At 40.9% G+C, this 18,568-nt stretch overlaps 2 protein-coding genes and 2 long non-coding RNA genes across 10 annotated transcripts in view; 1 reads left to right on the top strand and 3 right to left on the bottom strand.

Moving 5' to 3' along the window:
- Positions 1–527: 527 nt before the first annotated feature.
- Positions 528–4,927, bottom strand: LOC307026485. Its single transcript, XR_013804394.1, has 4 exons — positions 4,568–4,927; positions 3,402–3,498; positions 2,732–2,841; positions 528–2,478 (listed from the first exon to the last, which is right to left on the bottom strand). It is a non-coding gene; the product is annotated as an uncharacterized lncRNA (long non-coding RNA).
- Positions 1,226–5,713, top strand: LOC307026489. The gene is made up of 3 exons (XR_013804395.1): positions 1,226–1,356; positions 3,415–4,665; positions 5,603–5,713. It is a non-coding gene; the product is annotated as an uncharacterized lncRNA (long non-coding RNA).
- Positions 4,973–12,913, bottom strand: LOC307026450 (uncharacterized protein). 5 transcript variants are annotated; one of them, XM_079661837.1, is made up of 11 exons: positions 12,522–12,909; positions 12,326–12,348; positions 9,663–9,749; positions 9,421–9,533; positions 9,013–9,054; positions 8,839–8,865; positions 8,661–8,732; positions 6,710–6,775; positions 6,274–6,300; positions 5,708–5,752; positions 4,973–5,618 (listed from the first exon to the last, which is right to left on the bottom strand). In XM_079661837.1, exons 3-11 carry the CDS (start codon positions 9,736–9,738, stop codon positions 5,460–5,462), a joined length of 627 nt encoding a protein of 208 aa, XP_079517963.1. In that variant the 5' UTR covers positions 9,739–9,749; positions 12,326–12,348; positions 12,522–12,909; the 3' UTR covers positions 4,973–5,459. The 5 variants fall into 5 exon arrangements, with proteins under 5 accessions (XP_079517963.1, XP_079517966.1, XP_079517964.1 ...); XM_079661840.1 differs by lacking the exon at positions 6,274–6,300 and having other exon boundaries at positions 12,522–12,913; XM_079661838.1 differs by lacking the exons at positions 12,326–12,348; positions 12,522–12,909 and adding an exon at positions 12,095–12,139.
- Positions 12,914–16,398: 3,485 nt separating this feature from the next.
- rif1 (replication timing regulatory factor 1) overlaps positions 16,399–18,568 on the bottom strand; it is a 36,096-nt gene continuing 33,926 nt past the window's right edge. For all 3 annotated transcript variants that reach the window (XM_079661660.1, XM_079661661.1, XM_079661659.1), the window contains exons 33-36: positions 18,096–18,208; positions 17,864–18,014; positions 17,609–17,732; positions 16,399–17,225 (exon numbers count right to left, since the gene is read on the bottom strand). In XM_079661660.1, the coding sequence (XP_079517786.1) occupies positions 16,951–17,225; positions 17,609–17,732; positions 17,864–18,014; positions 18,096–18,208 (663 nt within the window). In that variant the 3' untranslated portion in view covers positions 16,399–16,950. The remainder of the gene's footprint in view (positions 17,226–17,608; positions 17,733–17,863; positions 18,015–18,095; positions 18,209–18,568) is intronic.

An 18,568-nucleotide genomic window follows, 5' to 3' on the forward strand; every position in this document is an offset into this window, starting at 1 on the left:
CTTACATAAACTCAATACTGTGAGCAGTTCCCACTGGAGCAATTTGAGGGGAAGTGTCTTGCCCAAGGACTCCGAGGGTGTTTCTCAATGTCGCACACCTGTTAGCCTGTTAGCCTGTTAGCCTGTTCCACCATTCTTCGTTTTCCGAGGCTAGGAAGGATTCTTGCCTCGCTTCTGAAGGACCTGACTCGGAAGGACATGTCCTACTAAGGAAGCGACATTGAGAAACACCAACAGGCATGCTGACTGCAGTGGGGATTGAACCAGCACACTAACTCACTGAACCACAGCCTCCATAGCATAGCACGTCAACAATTTGAGAAAAGTCAGTTTATTAAGTAGAAAAATATGAAAGAAGTTATAGTATAGCATGTTGAAAATCCCCCTCTTAGCTACTTATGTTCTACCTCGAACTACAACCTCACAAATGTTTGCACACACACACACACACACACACACACACACACACACACACACACATTATATTGATACATCCCTGAAAGAAAAATGGAGACGATATAACAGAAGAGAATAGAATAGAATCGTTTAATGTCATACAGGTACAATGAGATAAATAAATGCTTCTCCCCCCAAGGGTGCCATCAAAACAAACAAAAAAACATCACAACACAGGTAATATTAAACTAATATTATGACAGTTTATTATTAATCCAAGAGACAGTAATCTGAACTTTATTTTTCCTTCTGTGAGATCACTGCAGCAGCATATAGTGGGTGATATCTTTTTTAGAAAAGCTTTCTATGAAACTATTCAGAGAAATTATACATTACAACGGAAAACATTGTTAAGTTGTAAGTGTTCCAAAAGAGAAACACTATGGAAATATATTAAACATATAAAACAAGATAAAACAAACAAAAAATCGATTTAATTATATAAATAAAATGTATATAAAATGAATAAATGAGAATGGTATCCGTGTTGTTGATCTGTAATATTACAGTGTTACGTTGATTTGTTTGTCCTTCTCGGACCATGCACTACGCATTTCAGTGGTTTTGTGTTAGAAAAGAAAGCAACCAATCAGATCTGTTTCTGAGTCTCTGGGTAGAATATCCTTCGATTCTACATCCTTGATAGAATGCCCTGGCCGTTGCACTGAATGAGAGCATACATTTGGACTGATAGTTTGATCAACCAGTATATTGATTTGTAGCCAATGGGCGTATTCTTTCAGAGTTTCCCTCGGTTCCAGGGTATTCTAGGCCCGCTAGTTAACTGGCTCGAGACAAAGGATCTAGGTGAATGCGACGAAGCACTTCATGCCGTTTTATTGCTTTTAACGTTGAAATGACAAGTGCAACAGGTGAAGATGAAGTTGTTGCGGAATTGTTGTGAGTACCCTTTTCAAGACGACAATTCAGTGAAAAGACGGACATTATAATGCCGCGGAGGGAGGGGGGGGGGGGGGGGGCGGCAGCGGGGGGTGTGTGTGTGTCTACAGAAGGTCCAGTTGTGATAGACACGGTTCGCCACTGTTGTCTAAACACATGCATGTGTAAATAATAATAAGAAATGTTAGAGCTAGAGCCTACTAAATACATTCTTACGGAGATGTACAGACGACAGGCAAACCTTTATTCAAACATCGGCAAATTATCATTAGCCTTTACATTCACTAAATTATACATGTCTACACCTGGAAGTGTGTTTGAATTTAGGTTTTTGCTCAAGGGCACTTCAGCGAGTGTTGATGGAGAGGGCTCAGTGTCTGGAATCCTCCTGGTCCAATCAGGAAGCAGCATGAGACAGAAGAGGAAGAGTTGTTGAGGGTGAATATAATAAAGTCATTAAATGAAACATCCGTCTCTCATTCTGAACACGTTAGGGTCAGTGTCCACTCCAGCTCCACTTGTACAATTGGGTAAACCTTAAGCCTCACTTTAAAAAAAAAAAAAAACCTATCCATTATTTACAGTTTTTTTGAAAGTATGAACAAGTCATGCGTATGTGGAAAATATTTTTTAAAAAGTCATAGCTTAGTCTTTTTTTAAATGAAAAGTCACAGTAAAGTATGTTGAAAATGTCAAAATAATCATAGTATAGTGTGTCGAATAACCAGAATAACCCAGAGAGGACTAAGACTTCCCAAAACGCTAGGAAAACGTAAGGTATTAGTATTATTTCATGTCATGATAACAACTACGACATATTAATTAGTGATTTTTATGAATTTTAAGTACCAGTTTGTAACACCATTGCCACTAGTGAGGGGGGTTTATTACTAAAAAGGCAACTCAACCTAGTTAATGGGAAGATACCCACTTATTTCTGTATCCTTAGTGATGTTCTGGAGATATATCTCAGTGTTTCTATTCATCTCCAGCAGTGTTTACCAGTACGTTGACCCACTGGGAGTCAGAGTAGATGAACAGAGCGTTCCTGTCGGTCCTCAGAACCATCACGTTCTCCCCCCTCAGCCTCCTCATCTGCCTCTCCCCGTCCGCCAGGAAGATCTGAACACACACAGCAAGGATTCAGCAAGAGTGTGTGTGTGTGTGTGTGTGTGTGTGTGTGTGTGTGTGTGTGTGTGTGTGTGTGTGTGTGTGTGTGTGTGTGTGTGTGTGTGTGTGTGCGTGCGTGCGTGCGTGCGTGCGTGCGTGCGTGCGTGCGTGCGTGCGTGCGTGCGTGCGTGCGTGCGTGCGTGCGTGCGTGCGTGCGTGCGTGCGTGCGTGCGTGCGTGCGTGCGTGCGTGTGTGTGTCACTGACCGTCTGGACCTTCTCTATCGATGGTTTAGATCTCTCTCCCTCTGAACAGTTGCATGTAGCTGCAGCTCCTCCCTCTCCTGCGTCTCCCTGCAGGCCCGGCAGCACGTACACTGCAACACAACAGATCGACTAACAAGAGCTGATCTGTACAACACCATAGCATAATAATCAAACATTTATTATTTCAGTTTTTTCTTAAAACTGTATTTTTTTGTTCTTGCTCACTAATCTCTTCCTTATATTTTTGTTTTCATTCTTTAAAAGCAAACCAGGTGTTTAGTGTAAAGCATTTGTCCCTGAATGCAACATCTATCCAATCCTTACCTTACCTTTACTAAGATCAAGAGACATTGTACATCAAGATGTGGGTTAATAAAATCATCAACAACCGATGTTTCTTGCTCTGATCTGTGTTTACTTTTAGGGAAATACTGGACTATTTCCACTTAATTAACAAAAAACACAAATGTCGTTGTCTGATATTACTCACTTCACTTGTGTTATACAATTTCTAATTAATGACCCCTACGTGTAATGTGATCTGCTTAATTAAGTCTAATGATCCTTTCTTTTTTATATTATGATTTGTATTGGTATTGTGAACCTGTGGCAAAGTATCGTAGATGAATTCAGAGGCATATTTTTGATTCCGCTGTGCGCTGTCACTCACCTTGTCCCGGTAGTCCAGGACCTCCCGTCAGCCCGGACCGTCCTGCAGAACCGGGATGACCGAGCCGTCCTGACGATCCTGGAGATCCCTTCAGCCCCTAGAGACAAGCATTGATTTCAGTCAATGTAAAAAATGTTTGACAAAACAGGCAGCTCGTTAGTAGGGATTAGCAAAGCTCCGTACTTTGCACTGGAATTATAAATTATTTTTTAAACTACATAGATGTATACATAGACATAAAAGTTGGCACAAAATGTAAACTCTTGGATGTTGACTCATCAAAATGTGACTAAAAGTCAATCAAAACAAGCCGTAGTGTTGCATTAATGCATGGGTGTCAAACTCAATTTCATCGCGGGCCACATTAAAATTATGGTTGCACTCTAAGGGCCGGTGGTAACTTTAAGACTATATAAATATACATAGATAAATATATATAATATATATATAAAATAATGTATTATTTTACAATATTTCCTCTGCATTGGATTATTATCGGATAGGGTAATAACTTCATAATTAACTACAACTGAAAGCAGAAGTCTGGGGCAAGTAATTGCGAGTCTCTTCAGTGGCATCTCACAAAATGAGATGCATTGTGGGACATGTAGTTTATGGGCAACGTGCTTCTGTAAAGTGGCACGTAACCTTATAATAAACTGATTATATTCTTTGCAAGCTCTTGTGGGCCACACAAAATGAAGTGGCTGGCCGGATTTGGCCCCCGGGCCTTGAGTTTGACACCCCTGCATTAATGGGTTGTGGGCTTTGCATTTCTGCCTTTAGGGAAGTACAATATTTGTTTCACACAGAAAACTGCATCCATACAAATGTATTATTAAAATATGAATCGTCTAAGAGAGGAACAAAAAAGATGTATTAGATCAGTATTGGCCGATACATGAGGTTGCATTATATTATCAAACAGTAAAAAGTGGAATCGTCATCGTCCATACTTAGGCAGACTTAAGTCAGAGACCTGTGTCCCTCCAGTATCATGGAAGAAGGTATGACCAATCCTCAATCAGCAAATCTTTGAATAATGCCAATACACTGAGTTATAGAAGACAAACTGGCAGGATGAGTGTGATCATAAACCGCTGCTTCTCTTCAGCCTTCAATGTGAATATGTATACACTAATATGTGTGTGTATGCCTCCACCCACCGAGCGTCCCCTGGCTCCCGGTTCTCCTCGGGGTCCCGGCTCCCCCCTCGGCGCTGCCCCCCCCCTCTGGCCCGGGTCGCCCTGCAACAGAACAGCAAGTAAGTAAGTCAGTCAAATGTATTTATAAAGCGCTAAGCAGCATGCCTTCACAGCTGGACTCATGTATTTGTTTATTCCACACATGGCAGTTATTTTAAAACAAAACATGTACACTTTACAAAACATGTACACTCATACTGTTTTTTTATTTTGTATTGTGCATGTTGGAAAGGAGCAGGGAGAAGAAAATCTTATTTGACCCGCCCCTTTACAACCAGCACAGCCCCTAGTAGACCCTCCCACACACACCACAACACAGACTATAACACCCCCTGCTGCTAAATACAAACCAATATGTGCTATGTGTGCAATATATATATACTATTAATAACTGTGTAATTTATACCTGGCTGCTAAACCCTTGTTACTGTTACAAGGTATGTATCTTGTATTTTGTAGATTGTGTAACTTGCTGCTGTTAAATACCGTCAAACTATGTGCAATATGTGATTTATGTGCAATATATACTTTATATACATATGCCATCTTTAATAACTGTAATATATACCGGACTGCTAAATCCTAAGAACTGCTACAGGATTTGATTTGTTTTTGAAAATTATGTAACTTTTTTAGTTTTTTACCTTTTTTTTTTTTCGCTTATTTTTTATTATATTATAAGTTGATACTTTTTTAACGCATGTAAGATATGCAACACTAAGCTGTCTGTGGCTCTTTCCTGCTGTAACGATGCAAATGTCCCCTCTGTGGGACTAATAAAGGGATTCTGATTCCTTCTTTAAAAAAAATCAAATAACCATAAAAAAGTTAAATAAAAGCGATATTCTTTCAGTCACAGTTTCTTAAAAATACTGGAACATAAAACCAGAACACAATCACAAGTCAACTTCTTCACATGTCTAATTACACTTTCTTTATACATTTGGGATCGTGTGTAGTTTATGTTTCGTTCTACCTTCTCTCCTGACGCTGCAGGGCGGCCCGGCTCACCCTGAAGAGGAAGTCATCAAAATGTATCATGAATTCATTTATTGATGTCACGTTTCCAGCAGCAGCAAATAAAAGAGAGGTTTTCCTCACCATCCCTCCAGCTGGTCCTCTTTTTGCTCTCACACCTTTATCACCCTGATGGAGAGCAATTAAGATTAGAGATGAATCATGAAAATAAGTGGTTTTCTCAAGAAATGCCACTACATTTTTATTTATGTATGTATCCATTTATTTGGCGGGGACATTGCACTTTAATGAACACTTAAAACATGAAATGTGCCAAGTGTAAATATGCCGGGTTTAGCTTTGAGCTACTTTCCATCCACAGTCGCTCAAATAAAACATTAAGAAAAAGAACATTACAAACATAGCAGTACAAATACATAAAATATAATTATTATAATTTATTTTTTATGTGTTTAAAGTCCATAAAACAAGGTAAAGCTAAGAAAACATGTATTATTGCTCATTTTGACAATCAGGGAATTTAAAGAACTTTCCAAATGAACATAAAAAATGAAAGAGACAAAGTCAAAGAATCACTTATAAATAATAAATAAATAAAAAAAGTCACATAGTATAACAATAAATTGAAGTGCTTTTTACTTATCTAATAAAATAACAGAAAAAAGAAACGCTGTAAAACTGCCACTTACCCTGAATCCTTTACCCCCCTTACTGCCCTGTGAATATAAATACTAATATTAATCATTTTTACCACAAACATTAGATTTCATATCAGAAAGCACCCAGGTGTATTTCGTCTGCTCCTCACAGCAGAGGATACGCATGGTGACTTGCTTTAAAATAATGTTTTAAAAGCATCTTCATGTAGATGTATGTACTGTAGGTCTGGCATGCCTTTTTAATGCAGTTATAAGTCAACTGGTTTGATGAAGAGATGTGCACCAGGTAAAGGGTCCATTTGACAATCTAAATGTCATTTCAGTGTATGAACGTGTAAATAACAGCTTATACATACAGATAATAGGTCCAGTCAATACTGAATTGTGCCTTAGTTTGCATAAAGTCATGTGATATAAATGAAAACAGGCGGCACATGATCAGGAGTCAGGAGCTGAGTGACGGTACCTTTATCATCCCAGGAGTTCCTATGTCTCCGTACAGACCTCTCCAGCCTCTGTTACCCTTCTCTCCCTGTGGAAACACAACATAACAATCATAAAGGAAAGTCAACTAAATACATACACAGAATTTGGCAACAGTCCTCAATATGATCAGAATGGTGTCAAAAGATGTGGAGGATTTTATTTATCAGGCCTGATTTGTCAAGGATGGATCCTTTGATGGTGTTGACATATAATGCATTAAGCCACTTTGTTAAAGAAAAAGTTAAATACCCGTAATTTTCGGACTATAAGGCGCACCTGAATATAAGCCGCAGCAGCTAAATTGAATGATGTGTACATATATAAGCCGCACTGGACTATAAGCCGCAGGTGTTTTCATGTTTCATTACCATATGTAAGGGTTCGTGCACAGAGGGGATTGTCGGGAAAGAGATGGCTGTTTGAGGAAGCTCCCATTTATTAACATTTCAACAAACAAGTTGCATATTTGCATAACGTATTCAAGTGTTAGCATTTAGTGCAATAGTAGCTACAGAACATGTACTGTGCTGTGTAAACTGTACTGTATCACATAGCGTTTCAGACACACAAACTTTTCAACTTTCAAACTCCCAGCGCACGTACCGGCAGTGATCTACAGCAGTGGTTTTCAACCAGTGGTACGGGGACAAACTGTCTCGCTCTCGTAATGTCTGTCTGTCTTGCTCTCGTTCTGTCTCTCGTACCACTCTCGGTTCCACTTTTACTTTTGCGCGCTACCTGTCTCACTCTTTTCCGGCCTCCAGCTTTTCCTGCTGGAGCCCGCCGCTTAAAGGTGGGGGGGGCGCAGACCGGCCATCGAGCCCATAGAGTTAAAGGTGGTGGACTGTAACCTGTAAAATCCATAGATTTAGGAGGTCCCCTAGTGGCCGTTAGCTGTAAAAATCCATAGATTAGCCGCACCGTTATATAAACCGCAGGGTCGAAAAATGGGGAAAAAGGCGCGGCTTAAAGTCCGAAAATTACGGTACATTTTGGTCACCAGTACCCCAATGTTCTAATGTGATAAGCATAAGGTGTTGCTTGCATTAAGATACAATTTGACCAAAAATAAAACGATTTACCCCTACCTGTTTTCGCAGATATTTTCTATAAGGGACTTGTTGTGACTCGACAGTTATGTTAGGTTAATAATAATAATAATAATAATAATAATAGATTTAATTTGTTAGCGCTTTTACAGGTGCTCAAACACGCTTTACAGATAATAGTGAAGAGAAAAAAAAAAAGAGGAAAGGAATAACAAATAAATATATAGTTAAAGTTAAAGTCAAATAATACAAAAACAATCACACATTAAAAGCCAGATTGAAGAGGTGAGTTTTTGTACGTTTTTGGAAGGTGGTGAGGTCGGTGCAGTCTAAAAGGTTAACCCTTTTACTCTAGTCTTGTGTTTTGATCTTGTCACTTCCTGTTTTTATGGTTTATGATCTCATTCCAGATCCCACATTTCCTGCCTTTGTGTGTTTCCCGCCCTTGAGATTGCCCTGATAGTTTTCACCTGTGCCCATCCCCCTCACCTATAAATACCCCTTGTGTTTCTTTGTTCCCTTGTCAGTTCGTTATGTTTCATGGCGTGAGAACCTGGGCCTTTTGACTCCTGAAACTTTACTTTGAGAAATATACCTTTTGTCAAGTGAGTTTTGTTTTGAAGTACGACTTAGTTTTTGTTATTAAACTACATTCTATTTTTGGACAACTGTCTCCGAGTCCTGCTTTAGGGTCCTGTGTCCTGTGTCTCAGTTCATAACAGAACTTCGTGCAGATTATCTGGATCCCTAGACATGCCTCACAGGCCAATAACGTTTTAAAACAGAGGTTATATCACATATTTTAGATTTTAGATGTGAGAACACTGTATATAAGCGCATGACAGAGGACAGTTTGAAAGACATTGATGTTATTTCTGTGACCTTTGGACCCGGCTGACCGATGGCTCCTTGTACTCCATGTTCTGCCTCTGGACCCTTCACACCAGGTGGACCCTAAAACACACAAAGTAGTGTGTATCAGAGGAAGAGCTTCATGTTTCCACAGTTTCACAATCCTTTGTGTTTGTGTGTTTGTGGTCCTGAGTGTGTTTCACTGTACCTTCCGTCCTCTGGGTCCTCTGCAGCCCTTCAAACATAAACACCATTAAAGTGTCAATATGTGAGATGTAACAGTAAAGGAGTGAAGAAAACGGGACGGACTTTAAATTACACATGCGATTGGTTAAAGAACTCATTTATGTTTTGTGGTATTAATAACTGAGGTCTGCCCTACCTTGTCCCCTTTTGGTCCTGTGATGAGTTCTGTTATATCCACCTGAAGAGAGAGAGACACACCCTTAGTCAGACAGTAAGGTGTGTGTGTGTGTGTGTGTGTGTGTGTGTGTGTGTGTGTGTGTGTGTGTGTGTGTGTGTGTGTGTGTGTGTGTGTGTGTGTGTGTGTGTGTGTGACCTAGCATTACAATCCTTGTGGGGACCTAAATCTGTTTACACAGTCACGTGTGGGGACTCGCCCCCATGAGGGGAATCATTCATTTTAGGGTGAAGACTTGGTTAAGGTTAGTCTCCAGGAAATGCATGTAAGTCAATGTAATGTCCCCTGGAGTGATGTATACGTGTGTGTGTGTGTGTGTGTGTGTGTGTGTGTGTGTGTGTGTGTGTGTGTGTGTGTGTGTGTCGTCACCATCAGCTCTTCTTGTCGTTTGACAGTAGGAAACGGAGGTGGAGGAGGTGGAGGAGAGATGAAGATTTGACATTTTGGAGCGGACCCCCTGCTGTCTCTGTTAGACAGTAACCCTACAGACACACATTGAAAAAATAATAAACCTGATACAATTGGACAATGTGCGTTATCATGTGACTGCTCTGTCAGTACTCCTTTGTTTATACACTGGAAATATGTGATCATGCACATGTTTCACTCACTGGTTGTGATGGAGGCAGCAGCTGGCTGGAGGCCACTGAGTAAGGCAGTCCATCCCAAAACCAGCTGAGTCAGCATCGCTTCTATTCCTGCAACAACAAGCAGATGTGAAAAATATGAAACTTCCCACACACGGACATATCCTCACTGAGTCTGACACCATGTCCTCTCGAGCCCTGCCAGCTCCATCCGTAATGTTCTGATGTTCTCCTGTTCTCAAGTCAATGTTTGTTGTTGCCCCACGCTGCTGATGTTCAGGTGTATATCAGTATGTAGTGTCTCTACTTTAAAGAGTCCTCTCCTGCTGATGTTCAGGTGTATATCAGTATGTAGTGTCTCTACTTTAAAGAGTCCTCTCCTGCTGATGTTCAGGTGTATATCAGTATGTAGTGTCTCTACTTTAAAGAGTCCTCTCCTGCTGATGTTCAGGTGTATATCAGTATGTAGTGTCTCTACTTTAAAGAGTCCTCTCCTGCTGATGTTCAGGTGTATATCAGTATGTAGTGTCTCTACTTTAAAGAGTCCTCTCCTGCTGATGTTCAGGTGTATATCAGTATGTAGTGTCTCTACTTTAAAGAGTCCTCTCCTGCTGATGTTCAGGTGTATATCAGTGTGTAGTGTCTCTACTTTAAAGAGTCCTCTCCTGCTGATGTTCAGGTGTATATCAGTATGTAGTGTCTCTACTTTAAAGAGTCCTCTCCTGCTGATGTTCAGGTGTATATCAGTATGTAGTGTCTCTACTTTAAAGAGTTCTCTCCTGCTGATGTTCAGGTGTATATCAGTATGTAGTGTCTCTACTTTAAAGAGTCCTCTCCTGCTGATGTTCAGGTGTATATCAGTATGTAGTGTCTCTACTTTAAAGAGTCCTCTCCTGCTGATGTTCAGGTGTATATCAGTGTGTAGTGTCTCTACTGGGACATGTCTCCATGCTTTAATGTTCAAAAAGCTCTTTATTGTTCTCATACTGTCTGTGCTGCAGCACCTCTTTTCACCCTCTGTCTGAAACCAGAGCCCAGTCTGCTCTGATTGCTTAGATGGCCGGCTCTGTTGTGATTGGTCAACCGCTTAGAGATGTCCCGCCCCTTAGCCTATCAAGTACAATGTGTTGGAGCACCAGCCAATAGAAGCACAGGTGTTGAATAGTGATGTCACTATGTTCAGGAAGTAAACAAAGGAGTCCAATGGAGGCGTTTCAGGCAGGGGGGGGTGTGTGTGAGAGACAGGGGTTGTAGCCTTTGCAGACCATTTACATGCAAAGAAACCTATACACATTACAAGAAAGGGAAAACTCCAAAAAGCAGATGAGGCCACATAATGTGTTTCCTCAGGTTTTACATATGATTTTTTTTCTCAAAAGATCTGCTTTACAGCCTTGTTTATAAACCCCCACATTCACACGTCTAATTAAACATATCTCTACCCGGTTGGGATTGAGCATGATTTCTCCTGAGAAAGCACACAAACACCCTGAGTGGAAGAGACGCAGCCGATCAATGCACTCTTTATAAGATACAGCTTTTTAGTGTAATAGCGAGTTCTTCCAGACAGATTTAGAACTTATTCCACTAATGCTGTAATAAATAAGAGCCTTTATCCTTTAACATTGATTTTTCTGTCTTTCAGTGCGGTGTTGGCTTGCTTGTGGTGAAAATGCCTGCTCTGCAAAACACAGATCACGGATCAAGTCTCGTACTGTAGAAGTCTGCGGTAGTGAGGAGCACATTTGAACAACTTTAGATGCAATTTTTTCTTGTTTTCAGTTTGCATATTCCAGAAAATGTAATTGAAGCAATAAAAAAGGCATAACAAGACTTTCATTTTATCTCAAATATACCGATACAGTAGATTTTTTTTTTTATTCCTCATGCTCTCTGATTGGAATTGAATTTACAACACATGTTGATAGCCAAAAAAAAATGTACTCACTTGTTGAAAAAATACAAAATAAGCCCCTACTACACATAACATACTTATGTAATATGTGTATTACAACCAATATGATGTTTGGCAAACTGCTAACCCACTGAAACAAATGATCTGAAGATGATAGATTACATCACATGTTAGAAAGTACTAACATACTCAATACTGTGGACAATCCCCACAGGAGCCATTTGGGGTGAAGTGACACAACGACATGCTGACTGCAGTGGGGTTTGAACCTGTGCCCCCCTGATCCCAACACCTACAGAGTGCCCACTACGCCACACACCTCCATAGATAGATAGATATCAGACACACACTGCATCGAAGTGTGTGTTGCAGTGTGTGTTGCAGACTCACCTCAGTGTGTGTTGCAGACTCACCTCAGTGTTTGTTGCAGTGTGTGTTGCAGACTCACCTCAGTGTGTGTTGCAGTGTGTGTTGCAGACTCACCTCAGTGTGTGTTGCAGACTCACCTCAGTGTTTGTTGCAGTGTGTGTTGCAGACTCACCTCAGTGTGTGTTGCAGACTCCCCTCAGTGTGTGTTGCAGACTCCCCTCAGTGTGTGTTGCAGACTCACCTCAGTGTTTGTTGCAGTGTGTGTTGCAGACTTACCTCAGTGTGTGTTGCAGACTCACCTCAGTGTGTGTTGCAGACTCCCCTCAGTGTGTGTTGCAGACTCCCCTCAGTGTGTGTTGCAGACTCACCTCAGTGTTTGTTGCAGTGTGTGTTGCAGACTTACCTCAGTGTGTGTTGCAGACTCCCCTCAGTGTGTGTTGCAGACTCACCTCAGTGTGTGTTGCAGACTCCCCTCAGTGTGTGTTGCAGTGTGTGTTGCAGACTCCCCTCAGTGTGTGTTGCAGACTCCCCTCAGTGTGTGTTGCAGACTCACCTCAGTGTGTGTTGCAGACTCCCCTCAGTGTGTGTTGCAGACTCGCCTCACAGTGTTTCCTCAGCTCTGTGTCCTCTCCTCCTCCGTCTGTTGGAGTGTTTCTCCTCCTGGTCATCCTCCAGCTCCAGCAGCTCTTTCTGCTAAGCTTGCACGCTGAGGTCTGGATACACAGTGAAGTGCAGCGCAGGCCCTGGCAGCTCAGCAGGAATAATCAGATAATTACTAACACACCGAGCCAAAGAGCAGGCGCTCATCAAGAGGATGAAACAGAGGAAGGAGAAAGTGGCACCTTCTGTCAGATTGTATTATATTATTGTTACTGCTCTCCATTTACGCTCCAGGCTGTCAGCCAAGACCCTCACACTGATCAGACTGCTCAGTGGGATCCTATAGACCTGTCCTCACAGGGGGGTCAACCGGAGAAAAGACACGTGGAATATTGTTTTATTCTTATCTTATTCCTGTTTTATTCAGTCCTGCGTTGTTTATTTATTATACTGTTTTTCATCATTATATTATAACTCTCAGATATATACAAAACATGTCTCTGAAGTGTTTGGCTCCAAACACCAAACAGGTCATTGCAGCATTACCCATAATCCCCTCTGTTTCAGCCCTGTTTCCAAAGTGCTGATTCTCTGTCTGTTACTTTAGATGAAAATAAGGAGCCCCTCCCCAAGCCCCTCTGAGAGAGATTTGGTTACAAAGAACTCAATGGTGCTCTAGGAGGAGATTCAGGTGATAAGGGGGGGGGGGGGGGGGGGGGGGTTACCTTGGTTGCTGATTGGCTAATGGTTACACAAGACAAAAATCGTTATGACATCATAAAGTGGCCAAAATCTGATCAGCTCATTTTCAGACAGGTTTTTATAGAAATGGATCAGGACAAAAAGAGAGAGAACCTTTTTTCCTGAAACTTTCAGAGTCTCTTTCCACAGAGGGGACACATGTTGATGTAGAAGAGACATGGAGAAGAGGGGACACATGTTGATGGAGAAGAGACATGAAGAAGAGGGGACACATGTTGATGTAGAAGAGACATGAAGAAGAGGGGACACATGTTGATGTAGAAGAGACATGAAGAAGAGGGGACACATGTTGATGTAGAAGAGACATGAAGAAGAGGGGACACATGTTGATGTAGAAGGGACATGAAGAAAAGGGGACACATGTTGATGTAGAAGAGACATGGAGAAGAGGGGACACATGTTGATGTAGAAGAGACATGGAGAAGAGGGGACACATGTTGATGTAGAAGAGACATGAAAAAGAGGGGACAAATGTTGATGTAGAAGAGACATGAAGAAGAGGCGACACATGTTGATGTAGAAGAGACATGAAGAAGAGGGGACACATGTTGATGTAGAAGAGACATGAAGAAGAGGGGACACATGTTGATGTAGAAGAGACATGAAGAAGAGGGGACACATGTTGATGTAGAAGAGACATGAAGAAGAGGGGACACATGTTGATGTAGAAGAGACATGGAGAAGAGGGGAGACATGTTGATGTAGAAGAGACATGAAGAAGTGGATTCTGCATAATAGGTGACCTTTAAATGTCCCTTTTAACCACAAAGCTATGTGTTACTCTGGTTCAGAGTTGGGAAAAGTACCCAGATCTTGTACTTGAGTAAAAGTAGAAGTACCAGAGTGTAGGAATACTCTGTTACAGTAAAAGTTATTTATTCAAAATGTTCCTCAAGTAAAAGTAGAAAAGTATTCTCATCAAAATATAGTTAAAGTATCGACAGTAAAGTAGTCATTGTGCAGATTGGTCCATTTCAGAATAATATATATGATATGTTTTATAATGATTGATCATGAAAGTGTTCTCAAAGCTGGTAAAGGTGCAGCTAGTTTGAATGACTTTGTATACTGCAGGGTAGCTTGTGGATTTACTCCAGGTGGAACTAAAGTCGGATTCAACACTTGATTATATTTCACATCATTAATCCACATCTGTAAAGTAACTAAAGGTATTACATACATGTAGTAGAAGTACTCTTATTTACCTCTGAACTGTAGTGGAGTAGAAGTACAAAGTAGCAAAACATTGAAATACTCAAGTAAAGTATAAATACCTCTAAATTGTATTCCTACCTCTCAGATAATGTCCTGCAGACTAACACCACCTCAAAGGTGCATTTCAGTTTTCCCTCACTATAAAGCCAACCTTTAAAGTAACACTGTGTGCCATCGGCTGCATATTTGTGGTCCTGTTAAAGGTAGGGTAGGTAAGAATGGAGAAACCAGCTCGAGTGCGCTAGAATTTGAAAGTACGCAGCCGAAAGAAATCTGCCGCTTCCTTACAGAGCCCCTCGTCCAACACACACGAACGCGCACATGACCAATGAGGGCACGAGATAAATTTGTGCACAGATGGAAGGCTGACAGGCAGGTAGGCCATCCAGTTACTTTAGCCGGGCCGGCTCAGATGATTGGTCGTGCTTTTTACAGTATCACGGCTTCCACAGATGACATTTTTTTATGTATTTATTCTCAAAGCATTTCATGTATTCATTGCTATCGGGACGTTAAGAGCATTCCATGGAATATGACTAAAAGTATTTCTGAAGTGAATTACCTATCCCACCTTTAAGCCAATTAGAAAGCAAGTTTCAAAATGCTATGTTTTTTACTGTAATTCAGATTTCTTGTATAATCAAGAGGAAATGTTCCAAAATGAGTCTTTGTATGAGGTATATCCCTCAAATAGACAAAAAAGAGGTTATGATATAACTATCCTTGGAAGATACCGACTTAAATTTGACTATAAAGCCTAACCTAACATGTTTAAATATTAGACTATACTTTTACAAAAAACTAATAATATTTTGTCGGCTATCAGTTGTATTTAAATCACTAAGAAAGGAATGTTGTTATGCTTTTTGTGCACTTCTACATCATATCACTTCAACAAAACACCTGTCAATGCAATATGATAAACCTTATTCTTAAAGAGGCCCTATTATCATGCTTTTGGGGGTTTTCGCTTTCCTGTGCTAAATGGTCTGCAAAGGCTAAAATCCCCAAGCCCTCCAGAAGCATGTAAACATGTCTCAGTAGATGCACAAAATAGAAATATGAAACCTGAAAGTTAGCATAATAGGGCGGATTTAAAGTTTAATATATTGGTAAATCAATGTTGAAAATGTCTGGGGTCCAGAGTTGGGTGTAACGCGTTACTGTAATAATATTACTTCTGTCGGTAACGGAGTAATGTAACGCGCTACTTTTATAATTAAGTAATCACACTACAGTTAATAACATTGCCCCGACACGCGTTACTTCGTTACTTACTCAAATCAGTCATAATCACACTGACAGACAAGAGGGGTTTCCGACGCAGGTTTATATGTACTAATCTGCGCGATTTGCGCGTCCACATCTCCACGTGCAGTGCTGCATAAACATGGCTGAGTCAGCGATAACTTTTGAGGGGTGGAGGTATGCCCATTATTGAGTTCGTCCGAATAATAGACAGGAATGTGACGAACAGGACATATGGACATATGTCCAGGTCAGAAGCTGTTATCCACTCATGTAAACACCACGTCAAACCTCAACAAACACCTGCAAAGAACACATGCTAAGGTGAAGCTACTGTTCTTCTTCTGTCTTCCGGTTGTTGCCTGTTTTGAATGACGAATACACACTACCGCCGCCTGCTGGTAAGGAGAGTTATTGCCACCACGCATGCGCAGTTCGTACGTGCTTGGCGAGTAAAGTAACGAGTTACTTTATGTAGAGTGTAACGAAGTAGTGTAATGTATTACTTTTTTTAAAGTAATATGTAATATATTACATTTTAGTAATGACCCCATCGCTGCTGGGGTCACCTTCAATTTCTTTCTTATATATCCCTCCGTATGTCTGCTGATCTTTTGATAAACATTCTCTCAAATCAAACAAAAAGCTTAATGTTATTGAACTTAAAATCATAAGTTTTTTATTTGGAGTTTTAAATGCTTCAATAAAAAAAGACAGAAGTGTCTACTACCATCTAAAGCTTGCTTCAAGACTTTAAAACTGCAAAAAGACATTCAACTGAAATTACAGAACATTTTACAAAATATACAAGAGCACCGATAGGTTGAATTGTAAACAGCCTAAAAAACAGGCCCATGAATGTAAATGAGGGTAGCATATGTACACAACTTAAACATTAGTTAAGAGGAGCAAGAAGCCATTCATGTGAACACTAGTATTAATAATGTGGCTTAAAAAGTGTGACTGTGCTTCCCTTTGAGTGCTTCCTAACATTTTATAAACTATCCAACAGCCCAATCTACAAATACTAAAAAAGTGCTGCTAGCATTTATTAAAAAAAACACTTTAGGTATGGAAAATTCAATTTGATGAGACCAGGAATTCAGAGTTAAGAGCATCAAATATTTCTTTGTTAAATCTGTCAATTTAAGTCTTTGTGAAGCTTAAATAGATCTGTCTTTATGTGTTTTTCAACATCTGCTGTCAGCGTTTGTCTTCTTTTTCGCAGATTCGCGTCTGCAGCTCGACCACGACGCTCCTCATCATGCCCGATAACTGATCGTGGATCTGGACAAGCTGCTGAGAGGGGCAGTTATTAAGTTCCTGTGGTGTCATGCTGCAGCTCAGAGCTTCCACCTCCGCCTGCAGCCGTCCTGCAGGTGTGTGTTCTCCGGCAGGTGTGTCAGGAGTCAGGTTTTTGGGGCAGTCGTCCTCCATGGGACCGTCAGCAGGAATCGGCTCGTCTATCAGCGCTGTAGCTGCAAAAATAAGAGGACGTTTATAAAGTTAAACATAAGTTTGACCTTCTGATAAATACTCAATAGGCGCTTTCACACCGGAGTACTTTTCCCAGTATAGTTCCGATAGTTCTTGAAATGTTGCGTTCACACCAAAAAAAATCCGGAACTAGATTGGCTGAGCGGATTCCAAACCACGCCCCGTAAAACTCTGAAAGGTTTTGTGAAGCCGCCATTTTATTTGCTGGCATTAGCATTATTAGCATTAGCCCAGCGCACCAACGGAGAGAGAATAACTTATGGCAACACAAAAGAAAAGGTGGAGATGACGAGGTGTCGGCGTTCTGGCGATTTACTCGGAAGTAAATGAATACAAACCGACTTGATAAAGACTTTTTACACACCTAGAGTCTCTGAGGTCTTGTCGTCTTCATCCTGGTTTTGAGGAGCACTGGTCTCCTCCAGTTCAGAGGTCATCATCTCCAAGTCATCCAAACTCTTCAACTCATCAAAGCCTCGTCCTTTACGCTGGAAGAGAATAATCCAAAAGGTCAAATACAAGAATCACAGCTTTATGTGTTTGTTTTGTAAAATGGTATTGTTTGTATTTATGCAGCGTGACATCAATGCTTTTGCAACTTTGGAGTCCCCTGGCTTACTTGTTGTTCGTAGTTCTTTAGCGCCTTTTTGACGTTGGAGATCTTCGGGGAGCGAATTGGTAGAGTCTTGATTTCCGTGGGAGTGAGCGCGCTCAGGTCGCCGACAGTTTTTATGTTTCTGGCTCGAACCAGCTGCCCGAAACCCCGAGACCTATGAGGAGAAACGGCAGCAGTTACAAACAGATGCACCTGACAAAAAAATATATTTAAGAAAGGTTAAATATTTACTCACCACATGCTGGAGGAGATCTGCGGCAGCACAGCTTCTACTGGCGCCGAGCAGCCGACCAGAGCAGGGTAGATGCAGTCTTTGGAGACGGGACGATCCTTGCTCATTTCGGAAATCTAGAGGAACAAACAAGTTTGCATCTACCATCAGGACAACCGTTTCTAACTGTAAACCAACAGCTGCGATGATGCATCAAAGAACATTATTATCCAGCTCATTTAAAAAAAAAAGGGAGAGTTCACCAATTTTACAAATCATAGTCTGTTCACAGGTCGAGACGTCAATTACGACTTAACACATTACAGTGGAGGCAGGTGGGAATGTTTTTAAAATGACAATCACTAAAACCCTTGAAGCTTAGTTCGAGTAACTTAGTTTAAGGCCAAGCAGATCCACGCCCGTGTTTAATCAGCACATTTTATTTCAGTGCATGTCAATAAGAGGACAGACAGCTAGTGGGTTACATTTGTTAAAAG

This window comes from Notothenia rossii (assembly GCF_949606895.1).
Source record: "Notothenia rossii genome assembly, chromosome: 2".
Classification (NCBI taxonomy): domain Eukaryota; kingdom Metazoa; phylum Chordata; class Actinopteri; order Perciformes; family Nototheniidae; genus Notothenia; species Notothenia rossii.

What these genes read in the sequence shown, in the direction of transcription:
- LOC307026450 (XM_079661837.1), bottom strand. Translation starts at nt 9,738, where the DNA reads ATGCTGACTCAGCTGGTTTTGGGATGGACTGCCTTACTCAGTGGCCTC. An exon ending in AACGACAAGAAGAGCTGATG is followed by an intron (nt 9,055 to 9,420) that starts GTGACGACACAC and finishes CTCTCTCTTCAG; the next exon opens with GTGGATATAACAGAACTCAT. An exon ending in AGGGGGGTAAAGGATTCAGG is followed by an intron (nt 5,753 to 6,273) that starts GTAAGTGGCAGT and finishes GCTCTCCATCAG; the next exon opens with GGTGATAAAGGTGTGAGAGC.